This window comes from Glycine soja, chromosome 17, assembly GCF_004193775.1.
Source record: "Glycine soja cultivar W05 chromosome 17, ASM419377v2, whole genome shotgun sequence".
NCBI classification, from domain to species: Eukaryota; Viridiplantae; Streptophyta; class Magnoliopsida; order Fabales; family Fabaceae; genus Glycine; species Glycine soja.
In genome coordinates, this window is record NC_041018.1 from 38,035,891 (window position 1) to 38,058,414 (window position 22,524).

Sequence of the window (22,524 nt, forward strand, 5' to 3'; positions counted from 1 at the left end):
GTGTAAATCAATTAATCAATGTGTGATCATACCTTAGTTGGTTGATCACTACTATAAAAAAGACATTTAACATCAGTTAAAAAAGTCATTTAACACGAGTTTCGAACTGATATTGCATCTAACGATGTTGAAAATTGATTACTCTCAACATCGATTTTAAAACCGATATGAAACACATTTCTACATCGATTGTTACTAAAACCGATGTAGAAAGTGTTTAAAAATTTGTAAACCTATTAATCATCACATTGGTTGTGATCTTAACCAATGTAGAAAGATATTTTTAAAAAAAAACATGGTTTGTTCTTTTTATTTCCTTCCCTCTCCCTACACCAATTGCATGCGTCATACCTACAATATGCATGCATAGTGTCTAATGATAAATTGTAGATTTATTTTATTTATTCACCAAAAGGCAGTTTGGCTTAAAATTGATTTTTTTTTTCAATTACAAAAAAATGTTGATCACTATCTTTAATTGTCTTCTGGCTTTTGCAACCCTTTACATGACTAGAGGTAACAAATAGTCCACAATGCACATTTATCACTTTCTGAATTTAGTAGATGTAACATTTTTTATGAATGGGCACACGCACCAATAAAACATATATGAGAGTGAATGGACATGACATGTCAGAACTCAAAGTGCATTTCTCACTTAAAACTGAATATTTTATATAAAAAAATACACAAATTTTCCCAACCACTACAATACCACGAGTTTTTTCATCTAGAATTTACTGCTTCCCCCAAAGAAAATTTCATCATACAAATTATAGACTGTAGAATATTCTTTTGAATGTAATTAGTTAATAATGTAATAAATAATCAATTTTTTTTTTGTAACAAAGAAAAAACAAACAAATTCATCCACCAATAAAAGCGGCATAGAATTTATGGAAGATAAATTCATGGATGATTTGATGATCGATGAAAGGTAAATCTAGTAAAGAATTTAAAAAATTATATCAACTTACTAAGAGTAATACGCCTTGTGTGAATTACACAGAGTATTCTATCTTCAAACAAGGGAACCAAATATTCCTCAGCAGCCTGCGGTATGGTTATATAAAAATCCAAAAGAAGGTCATGTTTTATAAGAAATATGGTTATAAATTACACAACAACGCTATTGAGAAGGACTTGGTATAAGGCAACCATAAAAAACATCAGAGATGTAAATGTAGCAACTGGTGAGACACATTAAAGGGGTACATAAGAGTTCATTTGGATGAGGGGTAATTTTGAGAGGGGCGGAGGAGCAAAGTACAGGTCAGGAGTAGTGCTCCCTGCTTGGGAGTAAAAAATTTATGGAAAAGAAGGTAAATGAGAGGGGGCCACTTGTCATTAAACTCTACTACCCCCCCCCTCCCCCCCAACTTGGGAGTTGATAAAAGGTAAAATTGTAAATGACGATTCCAAACATAGCCAAGTTGTTGAAAAAGTATTATGAAATTTACATGGATGGAATAGTAAGAGAATAGAAGCATTACTTGCTATCTAAAGAAGCATGCATTGCACTAGTGCATGTGTGTTACTCAACTCTAAGGGTAGCAAAATAAAGTTCACATTCTTAAATGGTTTAAAAACAGTCAACATTCTCAATTAATAATCACCTCAGGAGATAACTTAGTTGGAAGAGCTCTGAGACATGCAAGGGAACAAGTTTAAACCCTGCAATACACTTTGCAACCTTTTCCACTCCCCCTCCCTTTTGGAGCCACTCGTAACCTTTCCCTCTATGTACTAAAGAAAGAAAGAAAAAATTCCAAGTATGCCTGTCGAATTCATAAAGATTTATGAAATACTATTGCCAAGTCCTTGCATAATTGATATATTAATATTGTAATATGAATTAAAAGTTAAAAATAGAGCCTTCTAATAAAACATATATCACTTGGAAGTTTGATGGAACACCTCTTAAGAAATAGACAAGTTAATATTATTCTCATTTCACTAAGACTGTAGATAACTAAAGCATATTGTGTTATACTAAATGTCTAAAATCTCAATTTTGAATAGTCAATGGGTTCTTCTATATGTAGATTTGGTAATATTTGACAAAGTTTCAATTATTAAATAATCATGTAAAACATACAAATAAATTAAACAAACAAAAAAATTGGACAACAGTAACATTAAGTATGAAAATTTTAAAAGTTCAACTAGGAGAAAATTGAAACAAGCCACGTTTGCACTATAATTAGATGAATTGCAAATTTGCAACAAGCACCCTAGTGATAACTCAAATGAGCATGGAAAAAGTCGCATACCTCTTGAAGTGCTACCACAGCTTCAGGTGTCCAACGAGACACCTCCGTAGAGAATTGATTTGTAATCTGTTTGACCTATAGCCAAAAGTAAAAATATTACCAAGACAACAAGAACAAACTTCTCAACAGATTTAGTTCAGCCAAATCAAATAATAATTCCATATAGAGCATGTTCTTAAAACACTTTCATCAGTGAATAAATAAAATAGCACCCAAACTATGATGCTCATTTTTATGCCTAAGTTTACATCAAATAATGTTAGAGTGAGAGAAGCTGCAAATGAAGAATTATGAAAAGGGCAAAATTTAGATGCTACTACTTAAATGATTTTGGAGTTGTTCTCCAATTAGAATTGATGTTTCATCTCAGTAACCTACACTAACATTTAATGCAAACCTTTATTATGCATATTATTGTGGTGAAAATTCAATGTACCAAAAGGCAGCTTGAGCCAGGTTAAGTTCAGATTCCAATTCCACAATCGGGTTTTTCTATTGTTCTATCTACAATTGACATAGTTTCTGATTTAGTTTGGATGGTGATACTCCATGGTATTGAGAAGAGTTGAAATTCAAGTCATCTATTCTATCATGGCCTTCCTTTGGAAATTTAACCTGCAAAGGAGTTCCTTGGTCATACCCAAATTGAGATCATGAGTAAAATCATATATATGTTGTGGCTACAAATGGGACTATATGTCATATACATTATCTTTCACATTCAATAGGTGTGAAAGTTGTGACAGTTATAGATATAATAATTAACTTAACAATTACGACAAATACAAAAATGTAACCAAATGCTACAAACTCCATGGTAGTTTGATCCAAAACTTTGCTTACAACAAAGGTTGCAAGGATCTTCGTTATAATTACAAAAACCATACAAATTTTTACCTAGACATCTTTCAGGTACTGCCATTTACACTTGATTACCTACAACAAACAATATATCAGCTAGTCACATAAATAATTAATCTTGTGAAAATTCAATGCACACAAATTAAAACTGAACATCTAGAATTTGTGGAAAGTAATGCTTACCAAAAATAGTGTGATTGTGAGCGTTGTAGCTCTTTATGTTGCTTCTCGGCCTGTAGTGGTTCACAATCATGGCAGGGAGAGATGGTGTTGGGTTGAACAGGCTGCAATTCACCATCGAAATGTCAATGTCCTTTGGAACAACCCCCGTAATGACCAAAAGAGCGTCCAGGGCGCCGAACATGACGGCCTCTACCTCCAGACGCGCTTTGCTCATGCAGAGCTTAGGCGAGCAAGAAGTGATTCTTCTGGGAAAGTAGGTCTCGTCACCCAAACCCGCCCTTGTGGAAATCTTCCTCTGGAATTGGCGAGACTCTTCCTCGAACCCCACACTCTCTTCGCCCATCTTTAGAAACCCCTCCACCGATATTTTGCGTTCTTTCTCTGGCTTGTAACACGCGAAGTCCACCACGTACAGAGCGGCCAGGGAGAGGAGCACCGCCGAAGCCGCCACCACAGTCTCGGTGTCGAGTTGGTGGTTGTGGGAGCAGAGTTTGGAGAGCTTGAGACTACCAGTTACCGAGAACATGAGAAGGAGGGTGATGGCTAGCATCACAATGATGGCTACGAGTGAGAGCAAATCTTCGACGCTTGCTTCATGGAGACACTGAAAGGTCCCAAATCGTGAATGGTTAGGGTTGGGGTTGCATTGAGTGGTTAGAGGTGAGGACTTAGGGTTATTAGAAATATAAGATTCACAACTTCAATTTTTTGAGATCAATGGTGAGGGATCGATCAAAACATCCATTTTTTTAAAAGTTGATTTTTTAAAAATCGATGTAAATAGGTGTTGTTAAAAACATATTTTTTAAGTTTGGGATGAACTTTTAAGATAGTCAGGTTAGAAACATTACATAATCAAACGTGTTTTCTATATTTTAATCGGATTAATTTTTCTTTTATTAATCACTCTCTTTACACTTCACACTTCCCCAATTGAGATTCCTACATGAATTTAGGAATTTAAATTAGGGAAATAATATTAGTGGTTCATGGTCAATAATTGTTGATAGAATATAGAGGAAGGTTTGCAATTGAAAGTCTAATTTTGGGGATTCAGATAAAACAGACAATGGGGGGAATTTTAGGCACTTATGAAATCATAACTGCAGGATTTCTCATCACATAATTTTAGTCTATGTGTTTCATGTGCTATCTGTTGTAATTTTTTTCTCCAAGAAATCGAACAATCCATTTCCCCAAAATTCAACTTGGTTTCACATTGACTATTTTTAGAATTTAGTTGTTTTGAAACCATTTCTTTTAAGGTATGATATTTAAACTTTAAATTTATTATTATTATTATTGTCTAAGATATATTTTTCCTAAAACACAATATCTTATACACATTAATAGATTTTAATATCGTCTTAAAATATAAGTAAGTCTAACTTAACTCAAAAAATTAAGTTATAAATCGAAGTCTTTCACTTATATATACAGTATCTTGAGTATATTACAAATTCATATAGGATTTCCAATACTTATAAATGTCACTTGTAATCCTTTTTAAGTTTTTTTTTGCTTTATTTTAATGAATTTTATGAATGAATTTATCAACAATAACATTTTTCCAACTCATTTCAGAAAAGTTCCAAAATTTATGAATAACTTCATATTAAATGAGTGTTTTAAGTAGGCTCTTCGTCAATGTGCTTCCTTTGTACTTTGTTCATCTTGTACTTCTTAGTTAAATCAAAATAAGAAGCTTTTTTTTTTTCATGAGTTCACTACTTTGAATCCAGGGAGCATTATTTAAATGAAGCTTTGAGCCGATTGTTCATGAAACAATGGTAGGGCGTTCATTTAATTGTTTAATTGATGTTATTGTTCTTATTGTTTAGAATGACTAGTCCTTCCAATATCTTTGTATTCTATACAGCAAATCCCCACATACTCTAACACCATTTTACAAATGAAAACATGCATGATAATATGCATAGATTACAAGAATTGAATGTGCTCTCTCATGATTAACTTTGAAGTTAAATTTGGACTGTACGATCCAATAATTTGAGGTGAAGGTCAGAATGCAAGAGTTTTTGTTTCCGATTTCAAGTCTATTATATTGTTAAGCTCGCCACATTTGAAGTATTGTCCTTTGATCTTAAAAGATGTCTTCATATCTTGAGGGAGAAAAATATTTATAAACTATCATTGGAATTGTTTGCTAAGAAATGTAGGATTTTTAATGTATTGGAACAATAGCTCTCGGTTCAGATTGATGGAATTTTGACACTAGAAGGAGGGCTACTCTTCCAATACATAAAAAAGAAAAGTCTCGCATTATTAATGAGTCTGAGAGACTAGAGATAGTTTATAAATATTTTATTTCCTTAACCTATTAAGGCATTTATGAAAAACAAAATTGTGAAGACTCATGAGAGTCAAAGCGAATAATTTCTTAAATGTAATAAGCCTAACAATTTAATGAACTTGAGGTTGGAACGGTTTCTCTCCATCAATGGCTTGAAATCTTAGAGATGAAAAGCCATGCCATGTCCAGGAATAAATCTAGCATTTTCTTCTGTGTACACGTGAGTTTCATTTTGCAGCCTGCAACAATGATTAAGAAAAAAGGAAGTCAATATCCAATAAAGTGATGAACATGTTAATATCAGCATCTAAATTGTTCATTGAATAATGTTCTGACAAGAGAATGTTAACTTGGTTTATCAGGGCCTTAAATTTTATTTAAGATTTTTGGGTTTGAATTTGAGTTGCAAGTACTTACGATTGGTAAACAGTTTTGTTCATAGTTGTAGATGAATGGAACCAAGCACCATTTAGATAGAGAAGTTCCCCATCTATTCTTGCTTCGATTCTTCTGTCCATTTCATCAGCGCAAATCGATAGTGGTTGGTCCGAAGCCTGAATTGAAAGCATAAAACTTCTTGTGAATAATATTTAAGAGTACTTCATTTTAGTCTCTCATATTATATATAAAAGTGATTAATATATTAAAATTAAAGTTAAATTGTTTGAATATTATTCAATTTCTTTGATAGAAATAATTTTTAATTAATTTTTTTTTTACTTCTCAATCTTTCATATTAGTTAGAGTCTATTTATAAACCGGAAAGTTTAAAAAAATATATAATTATTTTAATACATTAGATATTTTAGTTATCTAACTTTATTTAAATTTTATTTTTAATTGTTGGCCTTAAAAGTTTCATTCATGTTAAAAAACATTAATTAACATTAAGAATAACAGTGAATGAAATTTTTTAAGTCACAAAGTAAATTAAAATTTTAAGGAATTCGGAAAAAAAAAATTGACACATGTAATGACAATAACTTGAACAAGAGTTTAGTGGAGTATTTAATTATAAGTACAAAAAGAAACAAGGCTTTTTTTTCGCATACCATAACCCAACCCCATGTGTCAGCAAATGATGGTACATGAGTCGTGTATGCAATCACATCTGCACCAAAAAAATAAAACTTTAGTTTCAGCTTAAAGACAATAATATCCTTGTGCTCTGTTAATTCTGTTAATGATATCTGAAATTCTTTCCCATAATAAAAGACTTGAATTAGATAGTCTTACATTTGAAAACCTGTTTGACTGTGTTATATATAGAAGTGAAGACCTCCTTGTGTGTGAAGATACCTGCTGGTCCAGCCTACGCACAAAATGAAATGTTTTTATTAAATTTATTGAGTAGGAGAGTAGAAAAAACTCTCTAATCATGACTTAAAAAAGGTGGTTTCTTCCTGCACCTATGAGTTATTTCCTACACTTTTTTGGAAATATTTTTTATCTTTTAGATTGATCATTTCAGAAACCAAAATTTAGAATCATTTCGGAATTTAATTTTATATTCTAGATTGATCAATTTGAAAGTAAAAAATAAAATAAAATAAAGTGCAGGAAACAACAGAGTCCTTGAAAGGGTGTTACTCATATTCATAATCTACCTACCTGGGTCACAAAAATGCCATTATCATTGAGCTTGGGCTTCAGGATCTTCTCGTAGAAGGATTTGGTGTAGAGTTGATAGCAAGGCCCATCTTCAAGTGGGTCTGCCAAATCTCCAACGATGATATCAAACTTCTCCTTTCTTTTCTCCAATTCAGCCCTTCAAAAATGAGACATATCATTGGACTATAGAGATAGTTTATTTAACCTTGTCGAGGAAGATAGATATTAATCTTCAAAGCTTAAAATAAAACCTTTAATAATTTAGTGATAAATAGATATATATTTCATCTTAAAATTTTGAAGGCTAACAAAATTGATTCTATCCAACACTATAGTTTTGTGGTAAAAAATAATATATAAATGAAAGGTAAAATGTCAAAATCATTACTAAGAAAAGCAAGTTACACTTACTTGGCATCATTAATGACAAGGTCGAGCTTCTTATGAGAAAACGCCTCCTTATTTGCAATCAAGTATTTTCGGCAGAAATCTACCACCTCCTGCGAAAATTAGAAGTTGAAATTCCATTGACTTTATTTGAGCGTCTTCATCAATCTTAAGAATAGGATATAGTGTAAATTCTTGTTGTAACGTTGACATCTCAACTTATCAAACATTCACTTGTTACTATAATAATTTATACACTTCCGACATTTTTTTTTTGTGAAAACCAACAAAATTCAATAATATTTTATAGTTGAGTGCCTATATATATATATATATATAAAATAAGATAAAATATGTTTAGTTACTGTATTTTCTTTGAATTTTATTTTTAATCTCTAAATTTTTATATTGTAATCCTTGAACTTTATATATAAAAAAAGTGTGTTTAGTCAATTCTCACATAATTCTCTCATATGACATTAGAAGAGACTAAAAATATGTTTTTTTATAGAATTTTAATGACTAAATTACATGAAGACTAAAAATAAGATTTTAAAAAAAAAGTATAGGTAATACAAATATATTTTATATAAGTTTAATTATCATTTAGTCTTTATAGTTTTTAAATTTATTTCTTTTAGTTTATATAATTTATAAGTGAATTTTTTATTCTTTAAAGTTTATATTTTAATTCTCAAAAAAATTTTGTCGTTAAAATTTTTTAATTAATGAAGTTAAAAAAAATCTAACAACCAAGACCTTTTGATAATTAAAATTTAAACTTCAAAAACTAAAAAATTTACAGAGTAAGTTTAAAAATTATAGATACTAAATTCATAATTAAATCTTTTATATATTAAAAAAATACACATTGATCTCTGCCCATATTAATATGGATATAATTAACGTTTGAAATTGATGAACGGCTAAGAAGCAAAATAATATGGTATGGTAGTAACCAACCTTGTCTATATCGCACATGACCACTCTGACCATTGACCTGTGCTTAAGGGCTTCCCTAGCAGCAGAACCTTCACCTCCCCCCATTATAAACACAGTCTTGGGACTGCCATAATCATTAACATATGTCTCTTCATATTAGTGAAGGGTTCATAAGCCCAATAGAGTCTACCAAGAAGCATAATCATGTATCATGTAATATATATATATATATATTCGTTACTCGGCTTGAGTACATGTACCATTAAGAAAACTATATGGGCATTAGAGAAAGTCGTACTTAAATGAAATTTTAGCAAAGACGATGGTTCATTCATTTAGGTGCTCTTTAGATAAAACTTTCTATAAATATTTATAGGAAAAAATAAAGTTTTTTAATAAATTGAAATTAATTCATATATAGGTTAAAATAATTTTTTTTTGGAGAAAATAAAATAAGAAAACTTCTACAAATTAACTTATATATAAGTTAATTTTAATTTATGTGAGAAGTTCATTTCATTTTTGTATTATTTTCTTCTTCCAAAAATATTTATTCAAACATCGCCTTAAATTGCTTCAATTTCATATTTACAACATTTTTTAACTATAAAAAATTAAATAATTTGACCAATTTTTTTATTAATCAGGAGGGTAGTAAATATAATGATCATGGGAAAAACAAAAATTATCCTTTTCTGTAGTCCACGAAAATTATCCTTTACCAAAATCTCATCATTATAAAAGCACTGGCGCACGCCCGTTTACGCATACCTACTGTATATAAAATAAAGAGAGATCAAACTATGTGTGAACTTGGGTATAATATTTAATGCAATATTTAATACTTTTAGAAAATAAATAAATTATTTATTTACAAACCATAATTAATATAGTATTATCGTTTCACCTAAAAAACAGGTTTCGCAAAGGCTGGACTCAAAACATTATGTCATATTTATCATTTGGAACTTATAGCATTTTCAACAGAATGGGTTTTTTAAACTTTTAAAAAATACTTATTATGCAATTTTAATATTGGAGTAATTGACATGATAGTGTTGTATATATAAGCAATCTTAATGGTTTTCAAGAAGTCAAACAATTGTATAACTCATTTTAAATATTTAAGAATTAAGAATTGATGAAGTTTTTAAATTCCAAGTAACATTGTAAGCTTTGCTTTAAAAAAAAAGAAGGAACATTGTAAGCCCTCCAGAAATGAATATTAATAAACTCAAACATCATTCAACCATCATGCTCTTACTTAGGATGGCATAAAAGAGGTGGATGAATCAAGCATTCATGATAAATAAATTCGTCCGTTTCAGCACTCTGCATCTTTCCATCAAGCACCAAGGCCTGTATGCAACATCAACAATTATCATCAAGTTAGTAACAAACACTTTTTTTTTATAGTAGTTAAAACTTATTAAAATTGATGAAGTTTAAACATCAAATAAGACCTGAAATTTACTTCATCTGTGTATATTAAATTTCACTCTAACTAATAACAGAATACGTGCTACAAAATGTCTTAATATATAACATTTCTCAATATTATTTAAAACTTTTCCCTCCCTCTTTTTTCTCAATACTACAAACAACTAGAATAGAAGAAAGCAATTCAGAATATCCTATTTATTTCTTTTTGTTCTGTCCTTATGAGAAGAAGAAGCAGAGATTGCAAACCTTTCCAAAACGCTTTGTATCTAAGAGAGCTATGTCCTGGTACTCGCTAATGGCTTTATGGAGCACACTGTTGAAATTGAAAAAATAAAAATAAAAGAAATGCATTAAAGTAATGAAACAAAAATAAAAATTATATCTATCAAGCAAGGCAGAGGCAGAGCAAAATGAAAATGATAATATTTTTTTGTTTGAACCAATATACATTGATTTGGAGTAGTGAATTGCAGAAGCAATGATGACCAACCTGTTGAGTTTAAAAGACCATTTTAGATCCTCATCGATGATTTCCTCGTACCAAGAAGAATCATGGTTCTGATCATTCACATGATGGTTTTGTTGGGTTTCAATTTCATGTTCAAACTTTGAGAACCCATTAATGTAGAACACCTCTGGAGCTTCACCCATGTCAGGGAAAAAAAAATATAGACAACAAAACAGTGATTTCGCAGAAATGGATGAAAAGTGCAATGTGGTTATGGAGTTGTAGGGTGTGGCAATAGTGGGCAGCACTCGCTTTTATAGCTACCCCATCATGAAGAATGATATTAATTAAAATTTGATTTCGTTTACACGTCATGAGAGAAATATTAAATAATTTTGTTTGATTTTTTTATTTTAAAATGAATTAAATATATTTTTCATTCTCATCAAATTGTCAAAGTTCAGATTTTGTTCCTCCAAAAATTTTCATCCATTTTTTTTTCACATAAAATTATAATGTTTTATTTTTATATTTACATTAATTATATTTGTATTTTTAACTTGTACAATAGTATCTTACAGCCGTTACCATTCATCATAGTACTAATAATGTTTGTACTTTTTTTTCTTAATCATTTGATTCTTTAAGAAAAAAAAATCTTAATTAATCTAGAGTTTGATAAAAGATAAATAAAATTTGATAAAAAAATTATTTTAGTTAATAATCAAACTCAAATAGTATTTAGATTATTTAATTTTAACTTCATATCAATTATGCTCCATCACTCCATTGATAATAATGCTTGTACTATTAGATATGCTTACATACACGTCTCTAATAATACAAGTAGTTTAATATTTTACCAACAACCTGTCATATTATGTGACACTAATGTAGTCTTCAAATTCAGCATCTGGACCTCACCATTCTCCTCCACGGTTTGACATATATATATATATATATATATTAGGTATTTTATTTTTTAAAATATATAAATTTATTTATGAATCTTTTATTAGGTTCAGACTACACGTGATGAATTCACACTAAATATTAAAGTTTGAATTATACTTGTTACTTGAAAAGAGGTTTTAATAACATATATCAATACGTGGTATTTTTATAATTATAATAATGATTATATGTTTCTTTGGTTTTGGTAACTTAATTTATCCGAATAATATAGCTTAAATAGTTAAAATTTTCTACAGATATATAAATTTTGAGTGGATCGTGGGAAAATTAAATTTGAAGGTAATTATTACAATTAAAGATAAAAAAAAAAGTGTAATATATGATTTGATTTGAAAATAAATCCGAAAATATCATTATTTCCATAACTTACTACAATTGCTGTAATTAATATGATATGAATTTTCTTAAATCAAGTAATACACACTTGCATACGGAAATAATAAAATGTTAAATTTCTTTTATGGGCGATTTTGGAATAAATGTGATTTTAGAGACCGTAAATAAACTAATAAAAGGTTATATATGAAGATTATCTCATGCTTGTTCAGGAAAATATGAACGTTCGCTATTTTATAAATAATATTTATAAAATAATGAACATTCATTTTATCTCATATTTCTAAGAATTTTTTGCTAGATATCAATATAATATAATATATAATTTTAAAGTATTTTATAAATAATATTTATCTATACATAACATGATCATACACCACAGTATATTATAAATTTATGATGTTGAAATTAATTTCCTTCAATAGAATTGAGACTTTTTAAAAAAAAAAAATTCAATTCATCACTCAAAGAAATTAAATATCCAATAAGTACTTGTTACATTATGATGTTTGGAAGTACTATCTTGTTGTACTTTTCGTATCCCCTCGTATTAGTATAAGTACCTCAACATCTGAATGCTTATTTTTGTTGAAAAATCATCTTGATTATAAATTAACATTTTCATAAATAAAATTATTCACATTTACAAAGAATAATAAAAATACATATAAAAATTATATCATAAAAAAAATAATAACAAATATAATAATTTAACGTGATTTGATACATTTTGTCTACGTCCACTAAATTATCTTAACAATATTTCACTAGCACACAAATGATTATAAGATTATAACTCATCCCAAATAGTATATCACTCTACACGCCCGAATACTCTATCCAATAGTTACAAGAAATGATAATACTCTGATACAAAAATAGTTTTTTCCTCAACAAAGTGACTTTGATTCACAATCTTTCTTCTCACACTCTTTCTTCATGTGTTGTATTTCTCCACTAATTATCTTCTCTATTTATAGGGAAGATTGTTACCAACTATAATAAATAAACTCTCTTGAAAGTTCAAACAAAAATAACTTTCAATGTATTCATTCAACTAAGATTCATCTAGTAAAATATAATCTTTTACTTTGTATTTAAGTCATATAAACCTTAATGATAAAAATTCAATTCCCAACCTTATCTTTTGGCTTAACTCTACAATTTTTGGGTTGATTGTGAAAAAAATTAATTGCAAATGAATGATATTTAATTAGAAAGAAAAAACAATAAATCATTATTATATTATTACTATTCTAATTTTGATTCAATATTAATAGTCATTTTGTCTTAATATTTAATAGATTTAAATGTAATTTTAATTTGTTGCTTTTTAAAGTTCATAGTTTGTCTTTTTAATTTAAAAATAAAGATATTTAATTTTTATATTTTTTAAAATCCATGATTTTAGTCAGTTTATTTTAAAATAAAATCATTTATTCTCCTAGTTTTAAAAAAATTATAATTTTAATCCTACCATTGAGCTAAGGCATTAATTAGTTCATTATTAAAAAATTAATATTAATTATGACATTAATTAAATAAATAATTTTCTGTCGTATTATTAAATTTGAACTGCATTACATTAGGTTAATCTCATCACCGATTAATATTATGAATTTGATGAAATGATGAAGGTTTCAAATTGGAGCGATTGTGACTTGTGAGTTGTTGGTTTTTTAATTTTAAAAACAAAACCTGTTGAACAAAATTGAGGTTAAAATGGTTTTTAACCCATTTTTAAAACACTTTTGGATCAGTTTGGAAATCCAAAAAAAGATATTTCTTTTACATAGTTTTAAGTTTCCTTTTTCTCTACCCTCTCTGAAAGAAGACAGAATCCTCTGTCAGTCATTATTCCAAACAAGTAACAACTTCATCTCCGTCGCCGGCCACCCCGCAATCACCGCCACCCACCCCAGCTACAGTCGCCAGCCACCCCATCATCGCCGCTAGCCTGTCCACCACTGCTGCCAACCACCTTGTTACTGTTTCCGACAACCCCTCATCGCCGCTAGCTACCCCACCACTGCCGCTATCTGACACTCCTTCATCCCACACCCACGACTTTCCTTTTTTCAACTAGTATCCCGCGGGGCCACAGTTGTTGCCACAGAACCAGCCAACAGCAATGGCTACCCAATGGCTGGTGGTGATGTGTGTTGTTTGGGGAATGCTGTTATGTTACTCTTCTGCCGTGATAATGACAAAACTATCAACAACTTTTAAAAATTGAAAACCAAGAAAATTTAATAAAACTACAAAATAGAAACATACACTAGTTTTATTTTAAGAAATTTTAAAACTTTTAGAAATAAAAAATCACCCCAAATGGAACCTAAAATAGATTTTATTAACAGATTAAATATCTTTATTTTAAAATAAAAAATTAAAAATACGTATTTTAAAAAAATTTAAAAAGATTAAATATTTCTAAATTTAAAATACTAAAAATTAAAATTACATTTAAGTCTATTTAATATTATCTTCAATATAAGAAAATTGTTTCATCTAAAAAGAACTATGAGTTCAGTATAAATATTACATATTGCGCTTTTTTTTACCAATTGAGTAAAAAAATTCGCTTTTTTTTTCAAATAATGATAATAGTTTTTAAATTATTTCTTAAGAAGGAATAACTTGTAGCAGGTATACAAAAGTCGTAATTATGATTTTAATTTTTTTTAACTGAAATCATAAATAATTTTATGATTTCAGTATAATTTTATGATTTCAGTATAATTTTTTTTTATGACTTCAAAGTTCAAATTACGAGATTAAAAAAATATTATGATTTCAAAAGTCATAAAAGCAAAAAAAAAAAAAAAAACTTACAACTTGAAGTTGTAAAAAATAAGTTACACTAAAGTCTTATTTAGTTAAAAAAATTAAAGTGTAGAAGTAGTAACAAGACTTATCTCCTTTTCGAAAATAATTTAAAAACTACCCCATTTAAAAAAAATCAAAAAATTGCATCCAGTTGATAAAAAACCTACATATTATCCATCATCCATGTTTTCCGTATGATAAATATAAACATATCCTAATTATTTTTTAAAACTTTGTAAAAATAATTAATTCAAATCTATAAAAAATAATTATAATTTGAATTACAATTTACATACAGAAATAAAAATATCTGGTATAAATCCATGTATATCGTACCTAACACGCATCACTTGAATTTATTTAAAAATATATAATTAAAAATGTTATTTTAGAAAAATATTATATTTTTTTAATATAATTAGGAATTCTCAGTTTAGATGGATTGAAATATTGTTTCACAATAATTAATTATATTATTAAATTATTTAACATATAATTAATTTAAAAATTAAAGACTAATAGATATATAATTAATTATATATCTATAATAGACAAAAATAATTAATAATTAAAATGTTATACTTTATAATTCATGTTTAAAATAAATAAATAATTCTTTTTAAAGATATATAATATTTATATAATTTATAAAAAATTATAAATAATATTTATCCATACATGACACTGATCATATATTTTAGTATAATTAATTCAAATAATATCAGTATTTTTATCTTTTTTTTTTATAGTTATTTGATACATATATTCTACTTTTGAGATGGACCTTACAAAAGACTCAATATGAAAAACCATGATACAATAAGTGGTACCTCACATCTATCAAATTGAGGTTGACCTCCGGTCACACTAAGGTATGTTGTACAATTTTGAAAACAATTTATATTTCGGATTAGATTTATTGTTTGTGTAAAACATTAATCTTGAAACGTCTCATTTTGTTTCAAAATCGTGTTATTTTTTGGAAAATATAACAAAATTTTGTTTAGGATTAATATGGGTTTGACTATATCAAATGAAATCATATACTCGAATTGGTGTGAACAACTCAAGTTAGATTGGGTATGATATAATTAATGAAGGATTTGTTAGCAATGACGATGAGTTTCAATTTTTAGTTTTTAAATGCAAGTTTTAAAACTAAATATGTTAGACAAAAATGAAGTTGAGATAGTTTTTAATTAAATTTTTGTCACCCACGACGAGTGGCAGATGCACACGAGCACCCTACTAAGCCTCTAGTGTGTGTCACCCATGGTGAGTGACATACATACAAGAGCATATTACTATTATGACTTTAGTGTGTGTCATCCACAACGAGTGATACACATGCAAGAGCATAACATTATGCCTCTAGTATAGGTCACCCATGGTAAGTGACATATATGCAAGAGCATACTACTAAGTCTCTAGTACGTGCCACTCTTGGCATGTGCACACGAGCATTTTGTTAAGTCTCCAGTGTATGACACTCACAACGAGTGACATACATGCAAGAACGTATTACCATCATGACTCCAGCATGTGTCACCCACGTCGAGTGACATATATGCATGAGCATATCACCACGTCTTCAGTGCTGTCACCCACGACGAGTGACATGTATGCAAGAACACAGTGCTCAAAACCTAGGATGAACTATTCCCTGGTCAATCCTCTAAAGGGCTCGCAAAACTCAAGGTACGCCCCTGGTGAGTCCCATTGATTCACACCATCACGTCTCCAGTACCTGCCACTTTGTAAGAGGCACGTATACAAGAGCAAGTTGGTACGTCTCTAATACATGCTACCCACGGCGAGTGCCATGTATGCAAGAGCACAACACTTACGTTGCACACAAGACTCGTCATCGTCAAACCCAAGGTCTGGCCTTGGTACATACTTATACTAAACCCGAGGCATCTCCTTGGTTCGCTCACATACAACAACTATGACGACCACCGTCAAGAGTCCAAGTTCCACCAAGCGAACTACCACCCCATTATTCGGCAAGACTTTTAATTAAATCAAAGCCACACTTACTCCTCATAACCATCAGGGGAGTACTTCTACAGGTCAAGACGACACACCACCCGATTGCATGACAAGGCCTTCAATCAGGTGCAACTCACACTTACTCCCCATAATCATCAGAGGAGGAACTCAACAGGTCAAGCGGTCTATCCCCACTGGTTAGCCAAGATCTTCAACTAGGGGCAAGTCAAGTACAACTCCTCACAACCATCAAGGGAGAAGCTCCACAAAACAGAAGGAAGACCCATCATACGGGTGACAAGACCTTTAACCAGGTTAAAATCAAACCTCAAATGACTTCACGTCACTTTACTCTTTACAAGACCACCACGGTCCTACCTCTACGTCAACAAAGTCTTTCTTCCTATGTTGGCTACATCATGACGACCTATTCATACTGCTACAAGTATAGAGTGTTGCAAAGACAAAGGCAATATACATACACACAAGACAACACAGTTCAAAATTCGTCATCAAAGGAAAGCTTGTGCATTGAATAAAATGAAAAATAATTGCCACAGTTACAAGGCTTATGTGGCATAATTCCAACAAAGAAGAAAAAAGATAAAGACAAAGGCAACATAGACACAGGCATCATCGCCTTGCTCCACAGCACCCTGCCTTTCATCAGCAGCCTCCTCCTCCGAATCAATCTCCTTTTCATCAAGCAGGAGACCCTCCTTCACATCTTGAAGGGATTGATGAGATCTAAGTCAAGGTCCTTCGCAAAGAAATCAGCCTACTTGACAGCCTTCTGAAAGCCTTTTTCATGTTGCTCCACGACCTTCTTATACAAAATCAACTCTTCCTCTAACTCCTTACTAGCCTCACTTTCCTTGGCAGCCCGCAGCTCGGACTCCTTCAATCTAGACTCTGACTCCCTCAGCCAAGCCTCTAACTTAGCAATCCTCTTGGCAAGCCTGTCCTTCTCAGCCACCATGCTCTCCACCCTACCACACATGTCCATCTTCTCAGTCTGTAAGTTCTTGCAACATCTAAACAGGTCATCACCATCTAACCGGGTGCGCAACAACTTAGTCAGTGCACCACCAACCTTGGAAGATAGTTGGTGATTTTCCCTTACGACCTCAGCAAAAGCGACAATGGCATTGGCCACCTTAGGGAGCTCCACTCGCCATAGAGTCTGAGCAATAGCCCTCCACTTGGAGACCTCTGCCTCCAAGGATGAAATCTTTTGCACTGCCTCTTGGTGCTGCAGTATATTCTCCTCCAAAATTGTCAAACTCCTTTGGAGAAACATCTTGACAGAGTCAGTAGCATTCTGCACCCCAACTGACCTGATGAGATTTTTCTCGAAGGTTGACACAAAGCCAATCAGGGTCTTCTGCTCTGACTTGTAAGTGGCACCCCATAGTAACTCAACATCACTAAAGGTGTATAAATGATCGAGGGACACACAAGGGCGCGAGGACGAAGAAGGCAACGCCATAGCCTCCAAAATAGCAACAGGGAGGGCCACCAAAGAAGGGGACAGTACCGTGGGAGCACCAGTGGTCGCCACACTAACACTTAGTAAAAGGGATGCAACGGTGGACGATGACACCACAACAGACTCAACCAGAGTGGCTAACACAACATCTTCAGCATCAGCAAGAGTAACCTCCTGAATAATAGTAGTAGGAGAAGGTGAATGCGCAGGCGTAGCAGGAGTTGCAGCAGCAACAACAACAACAACAAGAGCCTTAACTTCCAATGGAGCTGGAGGCATATCTTGTCCAGTCGTGAGGTGACCTGTAGTGAGCCCTATGAACCTCAAGGCATGGAGGCTCATAGGGGTTCTCGACTTCTTGCATCCAAACGACCCAACGATATCATCCCTCTTTCTCTTTGCAAAAATAGAGGAATGAACATTGGGGGTGACCTCAACAGCAATAGCAATAGGGTCAATCTCACTAGCAAGTTGACCCCTTTCTCCAACAGACAGAGTAGCAGCAAACAGTGGCATAGTCCCACCTTCAGGTCTGACCTGCTTCACGAGTGGTCTCCAAGCGAAGTCACCCATAATACCTGCAAAACAACCAAGACAATAACACAAACACATGTTAGACATTGGCCGACACCAACCTCAAACAACAAACAAGGATAAGGTTCGACACTTATCATCCAAGGTAGCGAGAGGATCGCTCGCTAAAAAAAGAGACAAGATGTCCTACACATTCAGCAAAGTCGACAGTTACTCCAAAATTGCTTTGCCGACCCACTTTCTAAGGCTCAACAGATCCTCGTCATTTGACTTGAACCTGGTGGGATCAGACTGCCGGTAGAACGAGAAACAGGGCTCCTCACCCCAATTAAACATCAATGGCTTTCCATTAGTCATAACATCAGTAGCCAAGACCTTAAAGAATAAGAAGACCGACATACTAGGCCGAACATTGAAGAAAGGACACAAAATTTCAAAAGCCTACACCATCGCTCAATTTTTCGAGTAAAGCTGGGAAAAAGCCACATTCAAGTGCTCCAGTAGAGCACACTGAAAAGCGATTAAGGATAAAATGACACCCAGGACCTCAAACAAACATCTATACATGAAAAAGAAGGGTGAAGACTATGCGCTTCCCTCGAGAATGGGAAGTCATCACTCCCGCAAGTTTGAACGACCAACTTACAAGAGTCCTCAGGGTTCGCCAGCTTCACTTGACGTTGAAGCGCAGTGACACTCGCTATCAAGGATAGACAAGACTTATATTTCAGCACATTGTCCTTATCCCACTCATATCCAGCAACGGCCGGGGTGGACGACGACGACCCAACACTCATACTAAGTCATACACGGGGAGACAACCTCACATCTCTACCACCACTAGCTCTCTTCACACCCCCGAAAGCAGAAGGGGGGAGGATTATAGTAACCAGGACTGGTTCCCCGACAACAGCAGAAGATCGTGCCTTTTCGCGAGGGCGAGAAATGCCTCCACCAGTTTGACGCGAGGTCCTTACCTTCTATGAACATGAGGACTCGCTATCAGAGGCACCTCGACGAGTATCCTTAGACGAGGAACCGCCTATCAAGATGACCTCTCAATCCATGATGGGTTGCTCAGTCGAGTCCCTAGAATCACTGCCACCTAGCCAAATGGCGAAATTAGACAGAAAAAAAGCATTTGTGGTGGACAGAACTACCTTTGGAAGTTGGTGGAAGAGAAAAAGGAAATTGAAAGCCAGAAAGAAAGAGAGCAACCAAGGAAGCAAGAAGACAATGAAAAATGACCTGAAATTAAATGTCCACTCCATTTATAGAGGAGATGGAATTTTCAGTAATTGGAGGGAGCTACAGAGATGCCCTAAAATTTCATCCCATAATGTTTCCCCTCTCACACATGACCGTTACTCCAGTACGTGCCCATTCTGCGTGTGACACGTATGCAAGAGTACTGCGTGTGTGCCGCACGTGCTTGTTACAACAGATAGCAGTTATGTGTTATCTTCAATGCACTCTCGAACAGTAAAAAAAAGGGCAGAATTGTCAAATCCAACGACTTACCTTACATGACACGCTGAAGACACGTCCATCACAGACTACTTGACAAAAGCAACCCGGACATCACATGTCTAGGCTTGGGGGCTTGACAAACTCGTCACCCTCTGCCTTTTAAGATTACTACCCCAGACATCAAACAGACTCCCTCAACGCATGATAATCTACTTTGACATTGGACAACCTCTTTTGCCTGCAAGCTGGCTCAGAGCTTGGGGGGCTTATGTACTGTCCAAGGCCAATAAAATCTACGTGGCACCCTACTTGGAACTTAGAGACACGTGTTGACCCTCTACGTCAGCCCTGCTATAAGAGCGCAAACACCTGACCCTTAGCAGTCAGACTCCCCAACAAACAAATTATCTCTAACCTAACTGATATTCAAATGTGTTTGAATATTTTATCTATTGGCAGGTATTAAATTATCTTTAATGCCACATTATCTACAAGGTATGATTATCTTCTACCTTTATCTATAATTCAAATGTTTATATCTAACATTATCTATAAGTCCTCGGCTACTACTATAGATACAGGTCCTATCGAACCACTCTACATGACTTACTCACACACTCAGCACACGACAACAAGCTTGTGCCTTTCTCTCTTTCTCTCTTTTGCTCATACAAGCTCCATTACAACATATAGTTGTTTTACTTTCCTCACACATATTTTTACTTGAGCGTCAGAGTCCTTAGTTTTGCAGGTCCTCATCCTGTCAAAGGCACTTCTCTAAGCCGATGTGTGAAGTTTGAGACCCCACTCAGCCATGTTCACCCTGACGTGCCACAGTTCTAGATTTTGGTAAGAAAATTTTCAAAATATGTTTTCATCTATTTTTAGATGGCACTTTTTATAAGTGATCTATGATGCACCACATTTTATAATCCTCAAATTCATTTCAAGCTTATGTTATTACCATAAAGCCTCAACACATGATTATTTCCTAATCCTGTTATTTACCTTTATGTTGTTTACAATTTTGTCACCGATGAACCCTTCGTCATCGTTGAATACACCCCATCGTCCTCCTCAACATCACTGCTGACACATCATCTGCCTTCTGTTGTCGAAATAACATGTCCCAAACTCCTTCACCATCACCACATAATCTGAGCAAATGTTCAACTCTGCTACCTCAAAATCCGACATTGCAACCACACCTTCTTCATACACACTCACTTTGAAAATGATGTTGTCTTTCTATGGAAAAATCATCATACGAAAAATGGAACCACCGAGTTTAAAAGACCTATTCACAAAAAATCTTAATGTTAGTCGTGTGCAATTCTTCATCTTCATATCTAAGAGTTTATTTTCTTATTTGATTGAAATTTCTTACTTTCATTCAAAAAAATCATAGATTTTCATTTTCAAATCCATTCCCAAGTGCATGCATTGATTTGGCTCAATGACTGTTTTGTTTGATTTTGTGTTATAGATTTGTGGTGTGTTATGTTCTGTTTCCTTCTAATTGTTTATTGGTGGAAAGAAAAAAATTGTTGACTTTTCTAGGTTGTTTCCGAATTTGTGGCTTGTTTAGCCGATGTGTGGATGCAATTTGTTTTGGGAAAATTTTAATTAGGTTGAGTTTCAGTGGTGTGTTGAATGTGGCTGCATTTTTTGTGTAATGTGTGTTGCGGTGGAGCGAGAAGAGATGATGGATCATGGACGGAGGTTGGAAGCCAATGAGAGTGTAGAATGGATGCCATGGCCGGGGGGAATAATTTGGTGTGGAGGGTGCACTATAATGATGTGGAGCGAAGATTAATCCAAATGTTACAAATTGTGGTGCATAATGGACCACTTATGATAGTGATCCACGGTAGAAGCCGTCCTATTTTTAAGGTCAAGAAATTAGAATTCTCAATTTGGATTTTAATTTTAAAAAACACTTTTCCTACATTTGATAATGATTCTTTCTCACTATCACCAATATTGGTGTTACCACAACCACCACCTCCATTTCTATTGGCACCATCGTCATTATCATTATCGTTGCTACCAACATTACTATCACCAACATCGTCACCACCACAACCAATACTAACATTGTGGTCCTTATCACCTATATTGTTATCACTACTATCATCATTGTCACTATTACTATCACCATTGAAATCAAAGTTGCCACCACTGATATTATTGTAACTAGAGTTGTCAATATAGGTGAACCAACATAGCTTGTCAGGACAAGCATGAAAAATAGACTGATTTGGCTCAACTCGTATTTTACATGGGTTGCACTTTTTGTGTCTCGGCATAGCACATTAACCTATTGGGTCGACCCAAATTGGCCATTTTACTTTTTCTTTATATATATATATATATATATATATATATATATATATATATGTATATATAAAATCATTATCAAGCCAAAACATACTCG

At 32.8% G+C, this 22,524-nt stretch overlaps 2 protein-coding genes across 2 annotated transcripts; both read right to left on the reverse strand.

Annotated features, from left to right (window-relative positions):
* Positions 1-633: 633 nt before the first annotated feature.
* LOC114392989 (3-ketoacyl-CoA synthase 1-like) lies at positions 634-4,009 on the reverse strand. The gene is made up of 3 exons (XM_028354246.1): positions 3,318-4,009; positions 2,274-2,348; positions 634-1,053 (listed from the first exon to the last, which is right to left on the reverse strand). Exons 1-2 carry the CDS (start codon positions 3,865-3,867, stop codon positions 2,296-2,298), a joined length of 603 nt encoding a protein of 200 aa, XP_028210047.1. The 5' UTR covers positions 3,868-4,009; the 3' UTR covers positions 634-1,053; positions 2,274-2,295.
* A 1,110-nt stretch (positions 4,010-5,119) lies between these two features.
* Positions 5,120-10,737, reverse strand: LOC114392509 (thermospermine synthase ACAULIS5-like). The gene is made up of 10 exons (XM_028353675.1): positions 10,505-10,737; positions 10,261-10,327; positions 9,836-9,930; positions 8,593-8,695; positions 7,654-7,742; positions 7,243-7,399; positions 6,868-6,943; positions 6,684-6,742; positions 6,049-6,185; positions 5,120-5,870 (listed from the first exon to the last, which is right to left on the reverse strand). Exons 1-10 carry the CDS (start codon positions 10,663-10,665, stop codon positions 5,792-5,794), a joined length of 1,023 nt encoding a protein of 340 aa, XP_028209476.1. The 5' UTR covers positions 10,666-10,737; the 3' UTR covers positions 5,120-5,791.
* Positions 10,738-22,524: the final 11,787 nt, after the last annotated feature.

Coding starts and splice junctions, on each gene's coding strand:
- LOC114392989 (XM_028354246.1), bottom strand. CDS start 3,867: ATGCTAGCCATCACCCTCCTTCTCATGTTCTCGGTAACTGGTAGTCTC. Junction 2,349..3,317: donor TCACAATCACACTATTTTTG/GTAAGCATTACT, acceptor TTTTGGCTATAG/GTCAAACAGATTACAAATCA.
- LOC114392509 (XM_028353675.1), bottom strand. CDS start 10,665: ATGGGTGAAGCTCCAGAGGTGTTCTACATTAATGGGTTCTCAAAGTTT. Junction 7,400..7,653: donor CTTGTCATTAATGATGCCAA/GTAAGTGTAACT, acceptor TCATTTTTGAAG/GGCTGAATTGGAGAAAAGAA. Junction 5,871..6,048: donor AACAAAACTGTTTACCAATC/GTAAGTACTTGC, acceptor TCATTGTTGCAG/GCTGCAAAATGAAACTCACG.